This window comes from Zootermopsis nevadensis, unplaced genomic scaffold (assembly GCF_977971745.1).
Source record: "Zootermopsis nevadensis isolate Lab colony 2312 unplaced genomic scaffold, Znev_1.0 Znev_ptg000007l, whole genome shotgun sequence".
NCBI classification, from domain to species: Eukaryota; Metazoa; Arthropoda; class Insecta; order Blattodea; family Termopsidae; genus Zootermopsis; species Zootermopsis nevadensis.
Genome location: NW_028259139.1, coordinates 3795331 through 3814163, shown reverse-complemented (window position 1 = coordinate 3814163; position 18833 = coordinate 3795331). Strand labels below are relative to the sequence as shown.

The 18833-nt window shown below is 35.8% G+C and overlaps 1 protein-coding gene across 3 annotated transcripts in view; it reads right to left on the bottom strand.

Moving 5' to 3' along the window:
* Positions 1–533: 533 nt before the first annotated feature.
* Flo1 (flotillin-1) overlaps positions 534–18833 on the bottom strand; it is a 24209-nt gene continuing 5909 nt past the window's right edge. Inside the window, exons 1-11 of one of the 3 annotated variants that reach the window (XM_022065829.2) lie at positions 16570–16762; positions 15248–15323; positions 14975–15065; positions 13991–14134; positions 13142–13261; positions 7850–7980; positions 6049–6133; positions 5161–5348; positions 3814–4024; positions 3206–3370; positions 534–2356 (exon numbers count right to left, since the gene is read on the bottom strand). In XM_022065829.2, coding sequence (XP_021921521.1) covers positions 2339–2356; positions 3206–3370; positions 3814–4024; positions 5161–5348; positions 6049–6133; positions 7850–7980; positions 13142–13261; positions 13991–14134; positions 14975–15065; positions 15248–15323; positions 16570–16621 — 1281 coding nt within the window. In that variant the 5' untranslated portion in view covers positions 16622–16762 and the 3' untranslated portion in view covers positions 534–2338. Of the gene's footprint in view, positions 2357–3205; positions 3371–3813; positions 4025–5160; positions 5349–6048; positions 6134–7849; positions 7981–13141; positions 13262–13990; positions 14135–14974; positions 15066–15247; positions 15324–16333; positions 16472–16569; positions 16763–18833 lie in introns of those variants that run through there. The other 2 variants (XM_087343990.1, XM_087343991.1) reach the window with 2 other exon arrangements.

The window sequence follows — 18833 nt, the reverse complement described above, 5'->3', positions numbered from 1 at the left end:
AGATGTGGTAAGACATAATTCTGTGCTACACTGAATTCCTTAATAAGTTAGAGGTAGGTAGAAGTAATATATAACTTGGCGTAAAACTTATTTTCACATTGTTTAATACTATATGAGAGCCATTTTTGCAGTTTTCAAAAGAAAAAAATGATTAATGCAAAATTTATAGATTTTTTTACTCACCATCATAAATTGATGCTTTGTCACCACACCATGACACATTCTCATATTGCAAATGAAGGAGATGGCCTCGAAATATGGAGGGTTGTTGAGAGTATATTGAATAAGCAGTTGCGGACAGCTAGTGGTCCTCCATCTTGCGGTCCAGTCTAGGGGCTAACTACTACTCACTAATATAATAATATAATAACCAACTGTCTACGAAAGGAAAGCATGCATGACACAGGTGTGGCCTAATGGACAGGAAGAGGCTTGCAAGTAATTATCCCAGTTCAAAACTGCACTTATCTACTTCAATGCAATTATTATTATTATTAAAAATAATACAAAGGTTACAAATAAAGCTACACAGATAAAAACAAATATATATATTCTGATTATCCACATTACTGACAAAGAAAATACGTCAGATGAATACAATGTATGATGAAAATAGCAGTTTTTTCTTGAATCTTCTACAGAAGCATTAAATATTTTAAGAATTTAATTTTGATACTTTGCATTTCAAAATACACACCCTCTAGAATGAAACAAACCAACCATGAACACTTTTACTTATTGAGGATTTGAGAATCAGGCTTCTAATGTTTGATATTATTGTAGGTACTGAGAATGTATCAACATGCAAGTTGAGCCTGTTGAATAGGGATTTCTGTAGGGTGGGCTTTGTCCCCATTACTGTTTAGCCTGGTGGTGAATGGGCTCTTTGCATGGCTCAATGAAGGGGGTTTGTACATACTTGGCCTTGATGATAACAGGAATTTGCACATATTGCCAGAGTTCATGTAAGGGATCTGAACACAGCGAAAAGCTGGTACAGGACCAAAGACCTACATGTAAATCCTCACAAGAGAGAACTTTTGCTCTTCACAAAGAGGAAAAAGGAGATGAGTTCATAGTACTTGTACTAGATAGGATGATATGTCCCACTGTCAGTGAAGTATCCTGACTTGGAGGGAGCATATGAAACAAAGGATGAGTACAGCTTGGTCTTACATCTGGTAGTGTTGTCAGATCCTTGGTAATATGCATAAAAAGGTTACAAGGGCCATATGTGGCCTGTGGGGCCATATGTTGCATATCCTCGGTCTAAAGGACTAGTCTGAAATATGGAAGGGTCCAGGTTGGTTGGTGGGCGGGCGGGCATGGACATCACAGTGTTCCAGTAAGATTTTTTTATTTTAGCCTGTTCAAAGGAACGTATAGGAAGGGCCCATACAGGCCACTGTTATATATATATATATATATATATATATATATATACGTGTTCAGCCAGCAGCTCTGTGGGATTCAGGGTAACAAGGTAGCATGACTTGGCTAGGGAGGGATCACACTCTTCATTCCTTGGTTCCAAGCCACCTTGTGTGACATCAGAAATGAAATGAGGAAGAAAACAAGGAAACAGGATTTGTTTATAAAATGACAAGAACTCCACCATAGGGCCTATGAAACAGAAGTGCCTATAGCCTAAAAGGACCTTAACTCAGCCCAGACATACACCAACAATGACATAGTCCAATGACAGTTATATCCCAAGGGAAAACAAAGAGACAACATTTACTGGATTAACCAATTAAAACATTCACTGCCAGAAATATGAATCCCCATTTCACCTTGTAGGTTACATAGCCATGGCTACAAATACACACTAGAAATATAAAATAATCACTTCTATTAAATATTGAAACATCATGCACATTTCAGTAATTCAAAGCCTGAAATATAATCTATGATGTTTTTTATAACATCTGAGTAACATCTACAGGGAAACAAATTGAATATTTTTACTAGCTATGATTTTATAAATTTTCACTGGTGCTAGAGCACACTCAGTTGATCAGCAGCTTCCATGGCTGACAGTAAATGTATTAATTTATTCTCTCACTGAGTTGTTAAATCACAAAGTACTGTTAAACTGATCAATAAATGCAAATAGCAACATTTCCATCAAGGAAATTACAATGAATTCTGGTTATGGATCCCACACTCAAAACCTCTGCATAAAGGCTATCTGTAACAACATGTACTTATTACAAATACCTGTCAAAATAAAACAAATGAGAATAGTACAATGAAGTATGACTAGCCTATATATTGACAGCTTATTACTTGATGAAACGAAGAAAAATGCAATAGAATAATTCATCAGATGAGATCTTCAAGCGGCACGGACAGACTGAAAAATGGAACATTATCATTAGTGGCATAACTTTACTGTAAAACCACATTTACCACAGACCAGGAGAAAAGCCCTGTAGGGGGAAGTCGTTCCTGGGGCGGTGCAGGGGGAATGTTTACTATCAAGTGGACTAGAGGGCTGGGGAAGTGTGATATGTCAGTATTTTACACTATTACACACAGAATGAAAACATCAAGCAGTTAAGAGTAGCGTGTAGTGGGTGCACCTCTAGGGTGTTGTGATAATATTCTAGTTTAAATCACTGTGCCACTGTGAGGTAATCTTGAAGCTATACCCATTAGAACACATGAAAGCCTGTCGTCTGTTATTCGTTCAGTGGTTGTGGAACGCATGCTTTTAGGATGGGTCGTCACTCACTGTGAAATCTTGCGCATGCGCGTATAACGAATTCCTAGCAGGGCTTTTCTCCTGGTCTGTGGACTGTATTAATACAACTCAAATATTCATCTCTCTACATTCCTTCACCTTAAAAATATTATTAGGACAATAAAATCAAAGAGGATGAACTAGATAGGACATGTAGCATATATGGAGGAAATGAGAAAAGCATACATATTTTGGCTCGAAAAACTGAGAAGACACAGTAAACAATAAGATAACAAAAAATGGATCTAAAGAAAATGACGTGGGAAGGCGTGGACTGGATTCAATTGACTCAACTAGGGAATAATTTTGTGAACATAGTAATAAACCTTTGGGTTCTGTAAAAGTAGGGGAATTTCTTGACTAGCTCAGGAAACAACGAAGAAGGACTATGCCTCATGGAATTAGTAAATTCATATTTTCTATACTTCATGATAATCTACTTGGATCATGTCCTATTACCTTTATGATGTCAACGCCTGTAAGGTTCTTGACCACTTCTGGTACTCTACTGACAATGCTCAGAACTTCTCCAGTTAATTTGGCTGCACCAATTTCTCCTTGTCCACTGGATACCATTGTAATCTTCTTGGCTTGGGAGAGAGGGGCTGCAACCTCAGCAGCCACCTGAAATATGCAACCAACACTTGATGTACAATGCACTTTCTCCACTGACTTACTTTGTGGTATTTATCCAAACATTCAAAATGTTAATGAATAATCTGATACTAACATCAAAACCTAAATATAAAACATTCATACAACCAATTTCTGTAATATTAATTTCATACTGATTATAACATCATCATACTATTATTATTTATTATCTCCACATCAATCTTGGACACAAAACTTTCAAACAAATAGAGAAGTGATGCAGAATAAGCAATGGAAGAGATCGTGACAACGAAGAGTGTAAAAGCTGGAGTTACAAAGCAAGAGATAATTTCAAATATAAAATAATTTGCTTTTATATATATATATATATATATATACACACACACACACACACACACACACATGCACTGGCAAAGTCTGACAATTTTAGCCACTCCTGAACTGAGCTGTACCTTTGGCAAAGTATCGAGAAGCATGTCGACCATGGCAGCTTCCTTGTAGTCCTTCCAGGCATCTGCTTTCTTAGCCATTTGCTCTGCCTCTGCTCGAGCCTTTGCCTCGATGGCAAATGCTTCTGCTTCTCCACGCACTCGTACTGATTCTGCTTCTGCCTCAGCTTCTAGGATTACTCTATTCCTATTAGCTTCTGCCAACTTCTCCAGTCTGAAGAAAGATGTAAACACCAAGGTTTTGCAAAGGGGCAAATTAAAGGTTTTTAAAATTTGATGTTCTGAGTAACTCCTGCATTGCTTCATGACTCACCATTTAATTTAGGCAAATTATGAATTTCAATAGTAAATGTTTAAATACACTTCTCTTTGCAAATAACCAAGTAATAATGTCATATTGTGAAGATAAATTCTATGAGTGTCTATAAATAAAAAAATTAATAAACACATATAGGATAGCAATTTAAAAATAAAGATTAAAAACAATGGCATTCTGAGGATGAGAACCCACAATAAGTAAAAGTTATAAACAACAAAATAATAGAATTCAATACTTCAAATTTCCTTGAATGTTCTGTCATATGAAGAAGAAAACATAAAAGCTAAAATTTCCAACTCTTTTAAAAAATTACAGGCCACTGTCAAACCATCAAAAGTCCAGAACCACACTATAACAATAATTCATAACAACCTGGTAGTGAAAAGTTAAATACACATGGATGAACCATAAATGAATCTAATACACAGGACTAAACACCAAACCTATACTGGATAAATCTGTTTTATGTAAAACCAATCAGATTCAACAAGTTGACAGAATGCAATAAAACAGATTTTTCCAAAGTATTATAAAATTGAGCATGACCTTTAAAGAGACTTTTGGATGAAGATTTCTGTCTTCTGGGTTGTTGCGCTGTGTAGCCTGGTAGATGTTTACAAACGTTTCAGAGGTCATACTGCCTCCGTCATCAGGACGATAAATTGCCCTGATGACGGAGGCAGTATGACCTCTGAAATGTTGGTAAACATCTACCAGACTACACAGTGCAACCCAGAAGACAGAAATCTTCATATTTTTAATCGCCCTGACGATGGAGGCAGTAGGACCTCTGAAACGTCGGTTAACACCGACCAGACTACACAGCGCAACAACCCAGAAGACAGAAATCTTCATACTCACCACTGTGAAAACCTCAAATCTTACAAAAACTTTTGGATGAGGATGAAACAGACTACTAGTTGCTCTACTTCTTGATTGCTAAATGATGGTGACCAGAAATCAGAACACAATAAAGGACAACAAAGAAAGGTGCCATAGTCACTCCCTACAAAACTTCATTACAATCATACTTGTATTTTTCTGCCTCTGCAGGTCGCCTAACTGTAGCTTCCAACTCTCTCTCTTTGCGCTGCATTTCCTGATCCTGCACAGCAATCTCCTGACTTCGTTCTACAACTAAGATCTGCATCTGCTCTTCCTTAATGCGTTGCTTTGTCTTGGCAGCTTGGAGTTCATACGCCAACTCAGCCTCGGCTTTCTGAAACGCATTTGGACTCAACCGAAAATTCATCAGAAGAAAGTTGTTGCAACCAAGTTGCATCTCAAAAATTATAATAATAATTAATTCAAATTAGCATAAGTAAAGGCACTTAACTCGTTTTTTTTTAGTTTTTATCCTCTTTTACCTGCAGGTGTCGAGGTATACATTCATTCATTGAATCCTATTAGACATTCGGTAAGACTCCTTGGACGAGTGATCAGCCTGTCGCAAGGCCCCTACCTACACAGGACAGCACAATACAGAAAGATGCAGACAAACATCCATCTCTTTAAGTGGGATTCGAACCCATTGTCCCAGTGCCAAAGGGCATGAGGTCTATGCCTCAGACCGTGTGGCCAATGCGGCCGGCTTAACTCTAGTAATGAAGGTTTATGTTAAACATTGCAGCTTGTGCAAGGAAAATTTATAATTCCACCAGCAATCTATCATACTTCCTTCAGTCAGCTGTCCTTCCCTGCTCATTACAAACTGTTATAATTTTATAAACACCCACATTTCACTAAGATCCTTTTATATTGCCAAAATAGTCTCCACTGATAACTATAACAGCCCTCTGTTAATTGTCATAAACTACAAGCTCAAAATATTAAACTCTGCACCACACTAGAAGTTTCTGAATGTGAATCTGAGTATGTTCAACTGTATTACATCCCCATATTCAAGTTAAAAAGCCTACCTTTGTCTGCACTTCCACATCATATGCTGCTTTCTTCAGTTCAAAGTCTCTTTGTGCTTTGGCAATTTCTGTGTCATTCAAAAACCTGACAAAAAGAAGTAAAATCAAATTTAGTGAATAAAAATATAGGCTCGTTTATCTCCTTAACATGACAACAAAAGTTTCACACACATAAAAGATTAAAGCTTTGTACACTTTACTCTTTACATTTTTAGGCAGCAGATGAGATAGTTCTAAACAGCAAACAATTTGTGAATTTATTTCACTCTTGTTTTGCTTGTGAACTGTATTTTAATTTCTACTGTCATTCCAAAATATTTGAACTATGACACATTTTCATATCTGTAGCTCCATAACTGTTTAGAATCAGACTTAAAAACTTTTCCGACTGAAAATGGTATGCTGTACTTAGATTCTTTTCTGTGTTTACTTCTACACCAGTTTCCTTATTACCATTTAATAACACAACTTCTGTGTTTTCTTTATGATATTTGTAATTTTTCCCTATGAATTGACATCATCAGTATAGACCAATCTCCCGTGTGCTTAGATCTTCCTGATGGTATATTCTAAACATTTCAGACCATTCTGAATAAGAAATACATCAGACAAATGTTTATCTACATGAACTTTAATACAGGTTTCATTTAAACGTATTGTAATTTTCATGATCAGCTCATGGGTACACTAAGTTTAATAAAAATGTTGTATCAAACATTCCTCCTAATTGTATCATATGCTTTATTGAAGTTCAGAAATAGCTTGTATACTGTTCCACTGTCCTCCCATTTTTTCTCCAGTATCTGATGAATAAACATGATATGATTTTGTCAAAATCCACATTGATAATACCCAATAATTCTGTCTACACCTGCAGTTAACCTCAAAAGAAAAATGCAAGATAAAAATTTGTATGCACCCAATAAGTGATATTTCCTGATTATTTGTGTAGTCCATTTTATCACACTTCATATGAATAAGGTATAACAACAGATTCCTTCCATTATACAAATCTCAAATATTTTTGTTCTTACTGCTTGTTTCAAGATCATTAACTTGGTCTTTCAGATATTCCCTTCTTTTGGTCATGAAAATTCTCCTAGTTTCATATCTTGTGTTGTCCACATTATCTCCATTCATCTGCCCTGAATTCTGAAACCACTACAATTTTAGTTTGCTTCCTTCTAGCTGATAATTTTTAGCATTCTTTGCCAAACAATGGTTTATGCTGCTTTAGCTTTTAATGACATAAACTCACTCTTGCTGAAATTGTAGTAGTCTCTAACATTTCCCCAAGTCTTACTGATGTTCACATTATCATCACCATCCAAGTTTCCAAAGAATCCAACTCCTAACATACCAAGTTTCAAATTTTGCAACTTCACGGAAACCACTTGTCAGTCATTCACAACTGTTTGTTTAATACATTTACAGCTACCATCCACATCTGGAGGCTGTCTCCTCTATCCACAACACGGACGTGCCTTGCTGTGGTGAAAAGAGACCCATTTAATGCAGTCTAAATAATACATGCTATAAAAATTACTTTCACCCAAATTCAGAAATAATCTAACAAAACTACAAATTCTTCAAAGTGTTATGTCCTTCAATTCTTTAAGTATGTAGTATTAATGTTTGTATGACTGAAAATCAAATGTCTTTCTTTCTGCTAATTCTTCCTGATTTTTTCCTCAAGATTAAAAATTCCAGGAATTTACAGCTCTATGTCATTATAATAAGAAGAAAGCATAGTCATTTTTGATGTGCCTTCAAGATATCCATGTGTTTGTCCTCAATCTACCTTGAAGCCATGCGCTCTTCCTCAGCAATTGCCTCTTTAATCTGGGCATCACGCCTTGCTTCAGCTTCTCCAATGCGAGCATCACGTTTCACCTCTGCAGTTCTTGCCATTCCCAAACTTTTTAAGTAACCCTACCAAAAAACAAATAATTCAATTTTTTCATGTATTTAATTCTAAGTAACATTACAATGTTAGCATTTTTATGTAAAGAAGCCCAAAGGCAATAAAAAATGACAAAAGGGACTGGGAAAGAAGAGGCAACATTATAACACACATCTGCCACATTTATTTCATACATGCAATTTGGTTATGTAACCACTAGTTTATATAGAGCAATACTATTTAATTCTAATAGCACTCTCATTTGCCAGGCTATAGAATGCATGCAATGTGCACAAATTTAAAAAATACAAAAGCAGACTCTGAAAGCAGCTAGAAGGAAACAACTACCAATACACTAGATATGAGGCACCCAGACAACAGCCCATAAATGTGAGTGAATGTTAATAAACCATACCTTATATTAGGCATATGCTTCAGATTCATTTATTACATAAACTGCCAGACATTCAAACACAAGACGTAACTAAATGTTGGGGCTCACAGCCCATGGGCAGGGTTTTGCACTACCTGACAATACTGCCAATTTATGAATAACAAATTATTTTGTCCTAATTTTAGCACACTTCAGGATGTGATATCATGTAGTACCATGCCTTCAGGATGCAAAAGAATTCAATACAGAACCTAAAAATATTCAATTCCCAACTGATAATCATGAAAAGGTGTCTTTAGATGTTTATTAATAATTCTTTCTACTATGGAAATTCTTATCCAGATGCATTCTGTCACAATGATATTTTATGTGATGATAAAAAAGCATGCTGGTACTCCTGCAAATATTTATCTTTGCTGATAGAGGATTAACAAAACCAGTAGACATTTCCAGGTCATGTAACACTTTTCATATTTAACTGTACCATTATCATATTTGCTTCATTTATTAATGAAAAAACAGGTCAATAGCATGGGTTTAATCAATTTTCAATCACTCTGTATATAAAAGAAATGGTCATTCTATTTAGCCATACAGTAATAGGAAGAAAGAAATCCTTTGAAGTTTAAGTTTATCTAAGTAACATAATTCAGTCTGTAGCTCAAAGAAAACATTAAATGTCTCCATTACAAAAATAAATCAAACAGTTAACATTTTTTAGGAAAGAGTCATATTTCCCAACAAAATTCAGAGTTCTTGATTATTAAAACTGGTGGTACATATAGTTACCCCTGGACTTAAAAGGGTTAATAGAGATGAAGTTCTGGAGAAAAGTCATACTTCTTGAAGCAAACAAAACCTAGGCAGAAATGTGTTACCATATATACCTGTGCACCTCATACATACACACACACCAAATAGGAAATCTGCTAATAAGCAGCTATATCACTATTATGCATGCCACATTCCAGACTGTAGATTCGACACATACCTTCGCCCCCTTGAAGCATAACAAAGAGCCAATAAATTACACATGACAAATTAATCATTAAACAGCCTACAGTCACTTCCAAATGCACTTAACAATATTCGGTAACAGAGGAGCACGAAGTGAGGAGTTGAGAAGGACTCATTTGTGAAAGTATTTAATCATCTCCATCTACTGATTACAAATGCTGTATTTATTTTTATTAAAGTCCTGAATTTTGTTTTTCTCTTGTTTCTCAGTCAGGACAGCTTGTCCCACTGCACAGATTGGTACCTACCAAACACAAGTCTGACCCACTATCAAATTACCCCTCACCTGTCTTCCTAATATGTGATTATAATGGAGACCATTTGGTGGTAATATCTTAACCACATCACGAGAATACAAAATGATGAACATCTGCGCACATAAAACTTGATTTCCTACTGGAATTACACAAAAATCTTACAATTTTCTCTTGCACCACACAAAATGTAAATGAGATGTATTAATCCCATGGCAGTGGCAATGTGAACTGTGGAATTCTAGATTGTGTAGTCCTGTAGATGATTGCCAACATTTTGGAAGAACATTGCTAACACAACCTACAAAATGACATGGCATCACTATCCGGAAGGCCAAGGTACACACACAAAGTACTCTAACAATTTAAAGAAAATATCCTTTTCAGTATTCTGGTTTATATTTTCCTGAATAAATTTTGAAAATCAGGGAGAATGAGAAATATATTCGCCATAACACATAACTGTACTTACATGGCATAACTCCTTTAACCCCTAAAGAGTATAAATTTCTGCTGTGAGTTTCAAACACTCTATGGTTCAGCAGAACAAAACAAGTAAATCTTAAGCCAGGATTCTGCAATAACTGTTAAAAGAGGGGTTTCAATAACAGATACATATCAACAAGACTCACATATGAACAAAATTAACCTTTATGGAAGCCTCAAGAACCGACATATTCACTCTGATGATAAATCAACTGAAAAGTTCTAGCCTAAAAGAATGCAACTGTAATAGAGACTTGAATATGAATGTAAAATGACACTTCTCACAAACACAAGCAAGAGGACACCCTTTGTAAGGGAGGTAAAGACCAAAGCTTTGACCCCTTCACATTACACTGCTCTACTATTGTAACTGTGTATTACTACAACAACAAATGCAACACTAATGTGAATGGCTTGTGATGCACTGTGTATATAAGTGCAGTTTAAAAATGAGGCAATTTTGGATTCTCCATATTTCTAAATAACACATGCTTCCTCTCACCTCTTTTAGACTGGATATTGGAAAGTATACAAAGTAGTGATGTGCAACAGATGTGCTTCTCTCTCACACCTAATTCTCTTTAAATAGTAGAATATTATTATTGAAATTTAGTTAAACATATAAAATTAAATTCAAGTTAGTAACATATTCAGAAAAATTATACAAACACCATGTTTAAAAAATGTTAATATAATTGAATGATCTGAAATAAGAGCACATATTCATAAACTGTTGGATAAGTTACACATTCTAAGTACCTAATTTTATAAAACGAAATTAGAAGTGTGAATCCACAGTCCAAGTGCAAGTTACATCTTGTAGAATTCATCTATGAAGAAGAAAAGATGCTAGGAATTGCACAAAATTTGTGAAAATACTGTGATTTAACTTTGAGATGTGAAAATCACGAAGAATCCTATTCAGAATAACTGGTGGTCCAGCTGAGACAAACTATGGCATACAAGGACAGTGGGTTAGAACTGAGCTAAGCTGCTTAGTAACAAGCAATAGCTACGTAACAGCCACTTAACTTGACTGAAACTGTCAGCCAGAAAACAATGTTCACTCTGAATGCATGGGAATACTAAAAGAGAAAATCAAATCATACTTTTCACACTAACCTGGTCTCATATCACAAACATTACAGGAGGATGAGGTGGCATATGTGACTAGCCTAGCAGATACAAAACTAATCATCACATTTCCAAATTTGAGGGTTCTTGTAGTATAACACTCCATGCAGGCAGAACATTTATTGATTAAAATTCTGGAAAACAATTCTTAAGAATTAACGGGGGGGGGGGGGGGGGGGGGAGAGAGAGAGAGAAACTCTGAGAAAAATATATTTTTGCACTGGGAGGTGGTGGCACCAAGTCCTCAATGTGGAATATATTTGTTTAAAAATGTTTATTAAAATGAATTTACCTCTTTTAAGATAATGAAATCAAGGATGATGATATGGGTAGGGCATGCGGCACAGAAGGGAGAAATAATAAATACATCCAACATTTTAGTCCGGAAACCATTCCAGAAGTCTAGATGTAGATGGATCTTAAAAAAGTAGGTTGAGGGTGTATATTGGATTCATGTGGCTAAGGATAGGGTCAGTGGTAAGCTATTGTGAAATCAGTAATGAACTGAGGTTCCAGAGGGCAGGGAATTTCATTACCAGCTGAGCAGCTTCTCAAGAATTCTGCTCCACGGAGTTGGTTTCTCAAGTACATTAGATTATATAGCATCAAACAGTACGATGATTGTGAATGATGAAATGGAAAATACATGGTCTGTTTTAAAGTAGACACTGCATTAAAGGAATGGGAAGAATCACAAAGAAACTTATCAGGATAGCCAAGATTCAAATAAGAAGAAGCGTTAACCATCCTCAAAATGAAGAGCAGTGTCTCTCAAAAGAATGTTTCCATTATATAACTCCAGACGTTCATCACATGTACAGGCTTTACCTCAACTTTAAACAGATGTTCAACTATTGAAAAAAACTGTTTGCTATGATTGAGTGCACAGATACATCACCATCATAACAAAAGCCTGCTACTGGACCTTATTACTACTTCGTCAGACTCATTCCACATATTCATAATTTCTCTAACAGCTATGTCTTCATACACTTAAACAAAACACTGAGTCTCCGACTTATATCATAACCTGTAAATGCATCACATTGTCACTGTTATTTATAACTCCAGGTATGGTCATTGACTCTAATGATCTCTACCCATCCAGCTAATATAAGGTAGGGATCCTCATGTCTTTTAGACAGGAGTACTCAGATGGCAGATTTTACATTTTACCCCATTAATAGTATATGATGGCAGAGGTGGCCAAACTGCAATTTGGGCCTTGTATCCCTTATATATACGTCTTAACTTTGTTACAGATGAGGGAAGGAGAAGGTATATAAAAAAAATACACATTTCATATGGCTGACACAGAAACCCAAGACTTTCTGCATGGATAATGTGCAAATGCCCTTATCTTAGACCACCCTACACAAAAAAATCCTTTCATACTGGTAATATTTATGAACATAAATCACCATATAAAAATTAAACAATTTGTTATATTCCTTTTCACACTGTGTTTTATTGTCTTTTCCACGGCAAAATAATAGGGAGAATTCAGTCAAAGAATAACAGCTTAAACAATGATATGTTTATTATAAAAAAATTTGGATGGGAAGCCATGTGTATAAAAAATTTAGGAACAAAAGGATTAAGACTATGTCTTCTTTTACAGCATAGACATGTCTAAAAAAATGTGGCACTAAACAATTATGTAAGACTAGTTCATCCTTTAAAGCATGGATGTACATATATGACTATGAAAAGTTTTAATTACGCTATAAAAATACTTAAGCTGCTCAGCCTATAGTACAAATCAGAAAAAAAACAGCATCTTAAAAAATATTTATTAAATGCTGAAAAGAAAGTTGATATAGTAATCTTTTCTTTGCTATACGCACTACTACTAACAGAAGCATGCTGATTCTGCTATTGAGCACTAAACTTACTCATACTCACCTCCTCATCTCGGATATCTTTCAGTGTGTACGACACAACGGTGATGCCCATATTAACCAGGTCAGACGAAGCAACCTCAAACACCTGCTTGCTGAATTTCTTCCTGTCTTTGTAGATTTCCTAAACAAGAAATTATAAGAAATACTTGGTGTGAAATTTCTTCACTTCTCCCTAGGACAATCAGTACAGTTAAACACACTAAGAATAAAGTCAATAATCTGCATACCTTAATTTCCAGTAATGAAGACTTGGTTCATACGTTATTTAATTACACTACATTAACTATCATTAGCAAATGATATGAAACCATGGATATGCATAATCATCTGAAAAGGATGTAGGAGGAAGTGATCATAACCTCTTTTAAATTATTATACTGGCATTCACCTAACGGAAAGCATTATACAAAACATCTGGTCCTCTGACATCTAAGTGTGTATCTCCTAAAATAACAACTTTACAATACATTAACCATGCACTCTTCCTTCTTCAGCATGAGTCCACATGACAACTTGTAACAGAATTTCAACTTTATTATGCTGACAACATCCATCATGAACATAACAAAAAATCAAATTATAAATTTAAAAGTATATCTAAACACACGCAAAAGTATTTGGTTCTATTTCATTACTGTACCTACAGATAAATATAAAAATGAATAAACATAACCTCCAAAATAAAAGTCAATTGTGTTAGTGTCCAAGATGCCTGATGCTATTTTATATAATTGACAATCCTGTATGCAACAAGTGAAGTACAAAATTCTGAGTACAAGTATTTGAGGATTTACACATGTAAAAGTCCAATTTTCCAGAAAACTTCTTATGTTAGAAGTGATATACTAACCTCAACAGTCATGCTACCCATGATGGCGCGCTGATGTCCTTCCAGAGTGACCAGAGCAATGTGTTGAATTTCATGTTCCTGCTTCCCCAGAAACTGCTCACAAGCAGCAAGGAGCATCTCCTCATTTTGCCCCTGGATTTTCACCTGATACAAACGCAAAGTCAATATAATTTTTTTTATGGTGTTCTTTGCAGTATGTACAACATTAAGCACACCCAAGCATGACACATAAAACGAGAACTTATAAAAGATCAATACAGTCTAAAGTTAAATTTGCTTCAGATCTTTTAATGATAATTCATTCATTAAGTTGACTTCTGTCCATTTAATATCAGGGTTTGCAAATAGCCTAACATAACTATCTCTACTGATGCTATTCTCCTGCTACACAATTTTATTCTTTTTACCAGAAATCTACCCTACCCTTCCCCATTTCCACCTATACCTCAACAATTTAATGCTCTCATTTACATCTAGCTTAATAGAAATATTCTCTATTCATTAACTCTAAAGAATTAGTACTGTTTGTCATTCTCTTATAAGCTACCTCATTAATAACTAGCAACTTTCAACTAAAAGAAATCATTACCTCTAATGCCTCATCTTGAAACATTTTAATACAATATGTGAAATGTACACTTTCCCTCTAGATCATTTAGTGCAACTCCAATATAAATCTAATGAAAATATGTCAAGTAGTTTGAAAAATAAAACAAACAAATGAAGAGACATATAAGTTCACTCAATGCAGTAATGAATGCATCAAAACTGTATTGCTTCTTAAACAATATTCCAGAATGAGTATTTCCTCATATGGCTTAGATTCCACAGTTCTGAAAGTAGTAAACAAACAATGTTGCTCTAATAGGAACCAGTTTCAGAAATACTGCACGTATTCTTACATTTAATAAATTTTGAAATCTGTTGAAAAAACATTAAAAGTCTGTTTGAGACTTTCCTAAATGGAATCCAGTAACCTCTTACTTGTGCAATCCCAGTCACTGATATTGGAACCCCCTGGCTGGTGTAGACTGTCGGGCTCTCTACCTGAAGGGTCATTGTGTTCAAGGAAATCCTACAGAGAGAGAGAGAGAGAGAAAAAAAAAACATCAGTCATACAGTGATTTACACAGCTCCTGTTTTAAGTCAAAGCTACAAATTCATACTCTAATACATAAGTGCAAGCAACTACTTTGCTCAAAGCTGAAATCAATCTGGTTTATACAGTTATGGTCATTTCACAGTCATATACATTACCTCTGCACACACTGAATTGTGGGCCATACAAATGCTCTTCCCCCAGGCACAAGTAGGGGCTTGTTGTAACAGCACCCTGAAACAAGTAACAGGGCACTCCGTAGTGAACATTATTAAATATTATGAGATAGATCAAGCCACCAATGGAACAATATGACCTCTATTTTATGTTTGAGTAATTCATATGCAGAAGTTATGTTCATCATTGTATCATTAGAGGGTTCAACAGTCATAGCCAAGCACCATGAATATAGCTGTATGAAGTGTATGAAATAGTGTCACAAATACTGTAAAATTACATGAAAAACAAAATAATGCTTATCACTTCAAAATGATAACTGCCATAACTCCTTCATAACTAATATATAACATTATTTGAAATGAAAAGAAGGGACGTCTTTAAATTGAAGCAAGTTGTGTTTTCAAACCTTGATATGTCTGCTAAATAAAGAAAAAATAACCAGCTCCACCTTCTCTCATCACCATCATCATCTTCTGCTCTTACCTAATCTATTATTCATCCCTTAAGATATGAACCCCATTTCACTTTTTCCTCTAGATAAAATCAAAGTGACAGTCCAGACAATTTTGTGTTACAGATCTTAAACTTTTCTATTCTTAATAACTCTCTTCCACTCTTTTACTTCTGAAAACATTTTCATCTCACATATTTTTTCATTCACTCAGTTCTGGAGTTTAGAAAATCTGAACAGGGCAAAACTGTGTTACAAAATGTGGTAAGTTTTCTGATTTTATTTGGACATCTTTGTGTTAAGGTAGTGTAAAATGGTCTCAAGTGTTTAATTTAGCATACAAAGACGAAAAAAAATGCTGGACATTTTACAATAAATATATTCATGGGTTATCTAAATAAATACACTACTTCTTTAGGATTATCAGATACAAACACAAAAAAATGGCATCTCATTTGCTACAAATTAATCAAAACTCTTTATTTCCATCAACCACTGTAATGTTAATTTCTGCCCATTTTCATGCTGGGATCATAAACCTCAACTGTTCGGTTTAATAATATTATCTATTCGACGTCAAACATTTTCCTTTCGGATTTTGTAGTAGTACCACCTTCTTTCATGGAAGTATTCCACACTTGATGCTGTAACCCAGTAGCCGCAAACCAATGGAGTTATTTACGATGGCAAGGAAAACAATGAAACCTCTAAGGGATACACTGTCCTCTTCTATATTTCCAATAAGTATTTGTATAAACTTGTTGCTTAAGGCACGACCAAAATAACAATTTGTCGTCCATACATCTATGATTATTTCAAACAGAATACTTCATATACGCCACAAAATACCTGAAACCACCAATGCTTCATTAGGACCACAAGTTACAAAACCCCAGGTCATTCTGCTGTGTTTTCGGACGAATTCTAATTACGTTTCTTGAGTACAAATTCACAGACGCAACTCCAAAATATAAACAATCTCAGACAATACCAACATATCCCATCACATCAAGAGCAGTATACGACGCCCCTGCCGTCAAATCGGGAAGTATAGCCAGTAGTGCCATCTGCAAATGGCGTGAAACACTACCATGCGATCTGCAGGACCCAGTTAGTCTCATAGTCCTTGATCTTACCACTCTTTATGTGTGGTTAAGAGTAAACAAACAAACTATGAAACGCTAACTAAGCACTAAGCTCACTGCTGCTTCCTCTCTCCTTTATTTTTCACGGGAAACTTGCTAGTATTCGGGAGAAATAACATAAATTGAGGACGTCTGACACTGAACGGGTGAATAAAGGGAATGGATAAAAATTTCGTAACAAACCGCGTCATAATGTTGGAATGATTTAACAAAAATTTCAAGGTTGAAATCTCGCGGACATACGGCAAAAACGGGAAAAAGTTTCATCCAGTGCCGAGGTTAAAAATGCATGGAACTCTGCATCCACTCCTCCATACGTCTTCATGGCGTGATGTTTAATTAAGCGCAGGAATAACCTCTCTTTTTCCTTGATCTCACGGGAAACTAAGACCGGGACAGGAATATAACATTACAAAGTAAGGAGTTATGCACTCGACATATTTTAAAATAAAATTTTAACATGTGTATTAATAATTCTTAAGCGTAAGAAGACCACAAATTTAATTCAAAAACCACAATTACGGAAAAAAACATGGATAAGTGACGTGGGCCTATTGTGTTGCGAGGTCCACAGGTAGGTAACCAATGTAAAATCTTTGAAGTGTAAAGCTATGGTAGTGACTCAAACACAAGATTGTTCTATAATTTCAGAACATTGAAATATTTGATTGTTCAATATCCCGCAATCGAAAATAGAACTCATACGATGCCTTAACATAGACAAATTGCATCACGTCACTGCGCATCACCTTCTGCGCAGATGCTATCTTAACCTAACCTAACTAACCAGAGGCAAACCAACAGGGGTATTCTGCGTCAGCTGAACACGGCGACCTGCGCACTAATTTTCGAAATAGACCATGGATGGTCGGAAATTTCTGAAATTTTGAATGGACGTCGTGCCACAGGTATATAATAAAAATTCATAGTCTTTCGTGTCACAACACTTGTAAGAAATTCACACAAAGGCATCAAAGTCTCGAGGTGGAAGAAACGCGAAATCGGCCACGATCACCAATATCCGACTTTATCAACAAGGAATTACGCACAAAAACGTTTATGTTTTCTAACTGGTGCCTATACGTGCACAGATACGTCATAAGACTAAAAAATGCACAAAATGAGTTTAGAAATATTTTTATGGCGAAGAAACTGACAGTGACTAAGGTTATGTAAGCGCGTTGTAGCTTCATACGTAATGATGTTTTGACGGAGTAAGCTGGATTAAACTAATTCTTGACAGAGTCAATGGCGGGGGTTTTGCGATGACGTTGATTTATCTTCAGAATCCATAACAAGAAGACAATGTTTTGCATAGGAGATAAGGTTATCGAACACCCGTTACCAGTTTGTTCGTCATAATATCGCTTTTCTAGATTCTACTCCAGCAATTCGCCATCATCAAAATTACAACGAGTGCAGCTAATTAAGCTCAACAGCCAAGTTAGTAGAACGTGCTTGCATTTCGTTCTATAACAGTGCGGTAAAACCTTGGGCCACAACCGGTCAGAGACCTCATGTAATTTCTCAATGACAAATATGCAGCTCCGAGTGTGAAGATGGCATTAAAGGGTAAATAGGGAAAGATACTTCAGAAGTGGCCACAGATCGTGATCTGTAAAAAGAAATTTACTATCCCAGTATTTGTCTAGCAGGACTGCGGGGTACAATTAAAAGATCAGTACGACAGCCACTCTCCGTTCTAAAAATTGAGCCAGGGACCTCTAGAACACGAATCCTTTGTGCTGACCACTCAACAGCGGCGTTAAATGATTTTAACATCCCTAGAACTTTTATTTCCCCTAGCGGTTAGAACGCTGGCCTTGTAATCCTGGGGTCTCGTGTTCGATTCCCAGCGTGCCCGAATTTATAACTTCTGTTTGGGCAAGGCCGTGGTCTAGGCAACACGGAGTTTTCCTCCGGGAGTTTCCCCGGTTTCAATTATCCATTCACACACAGAAGAAGGCA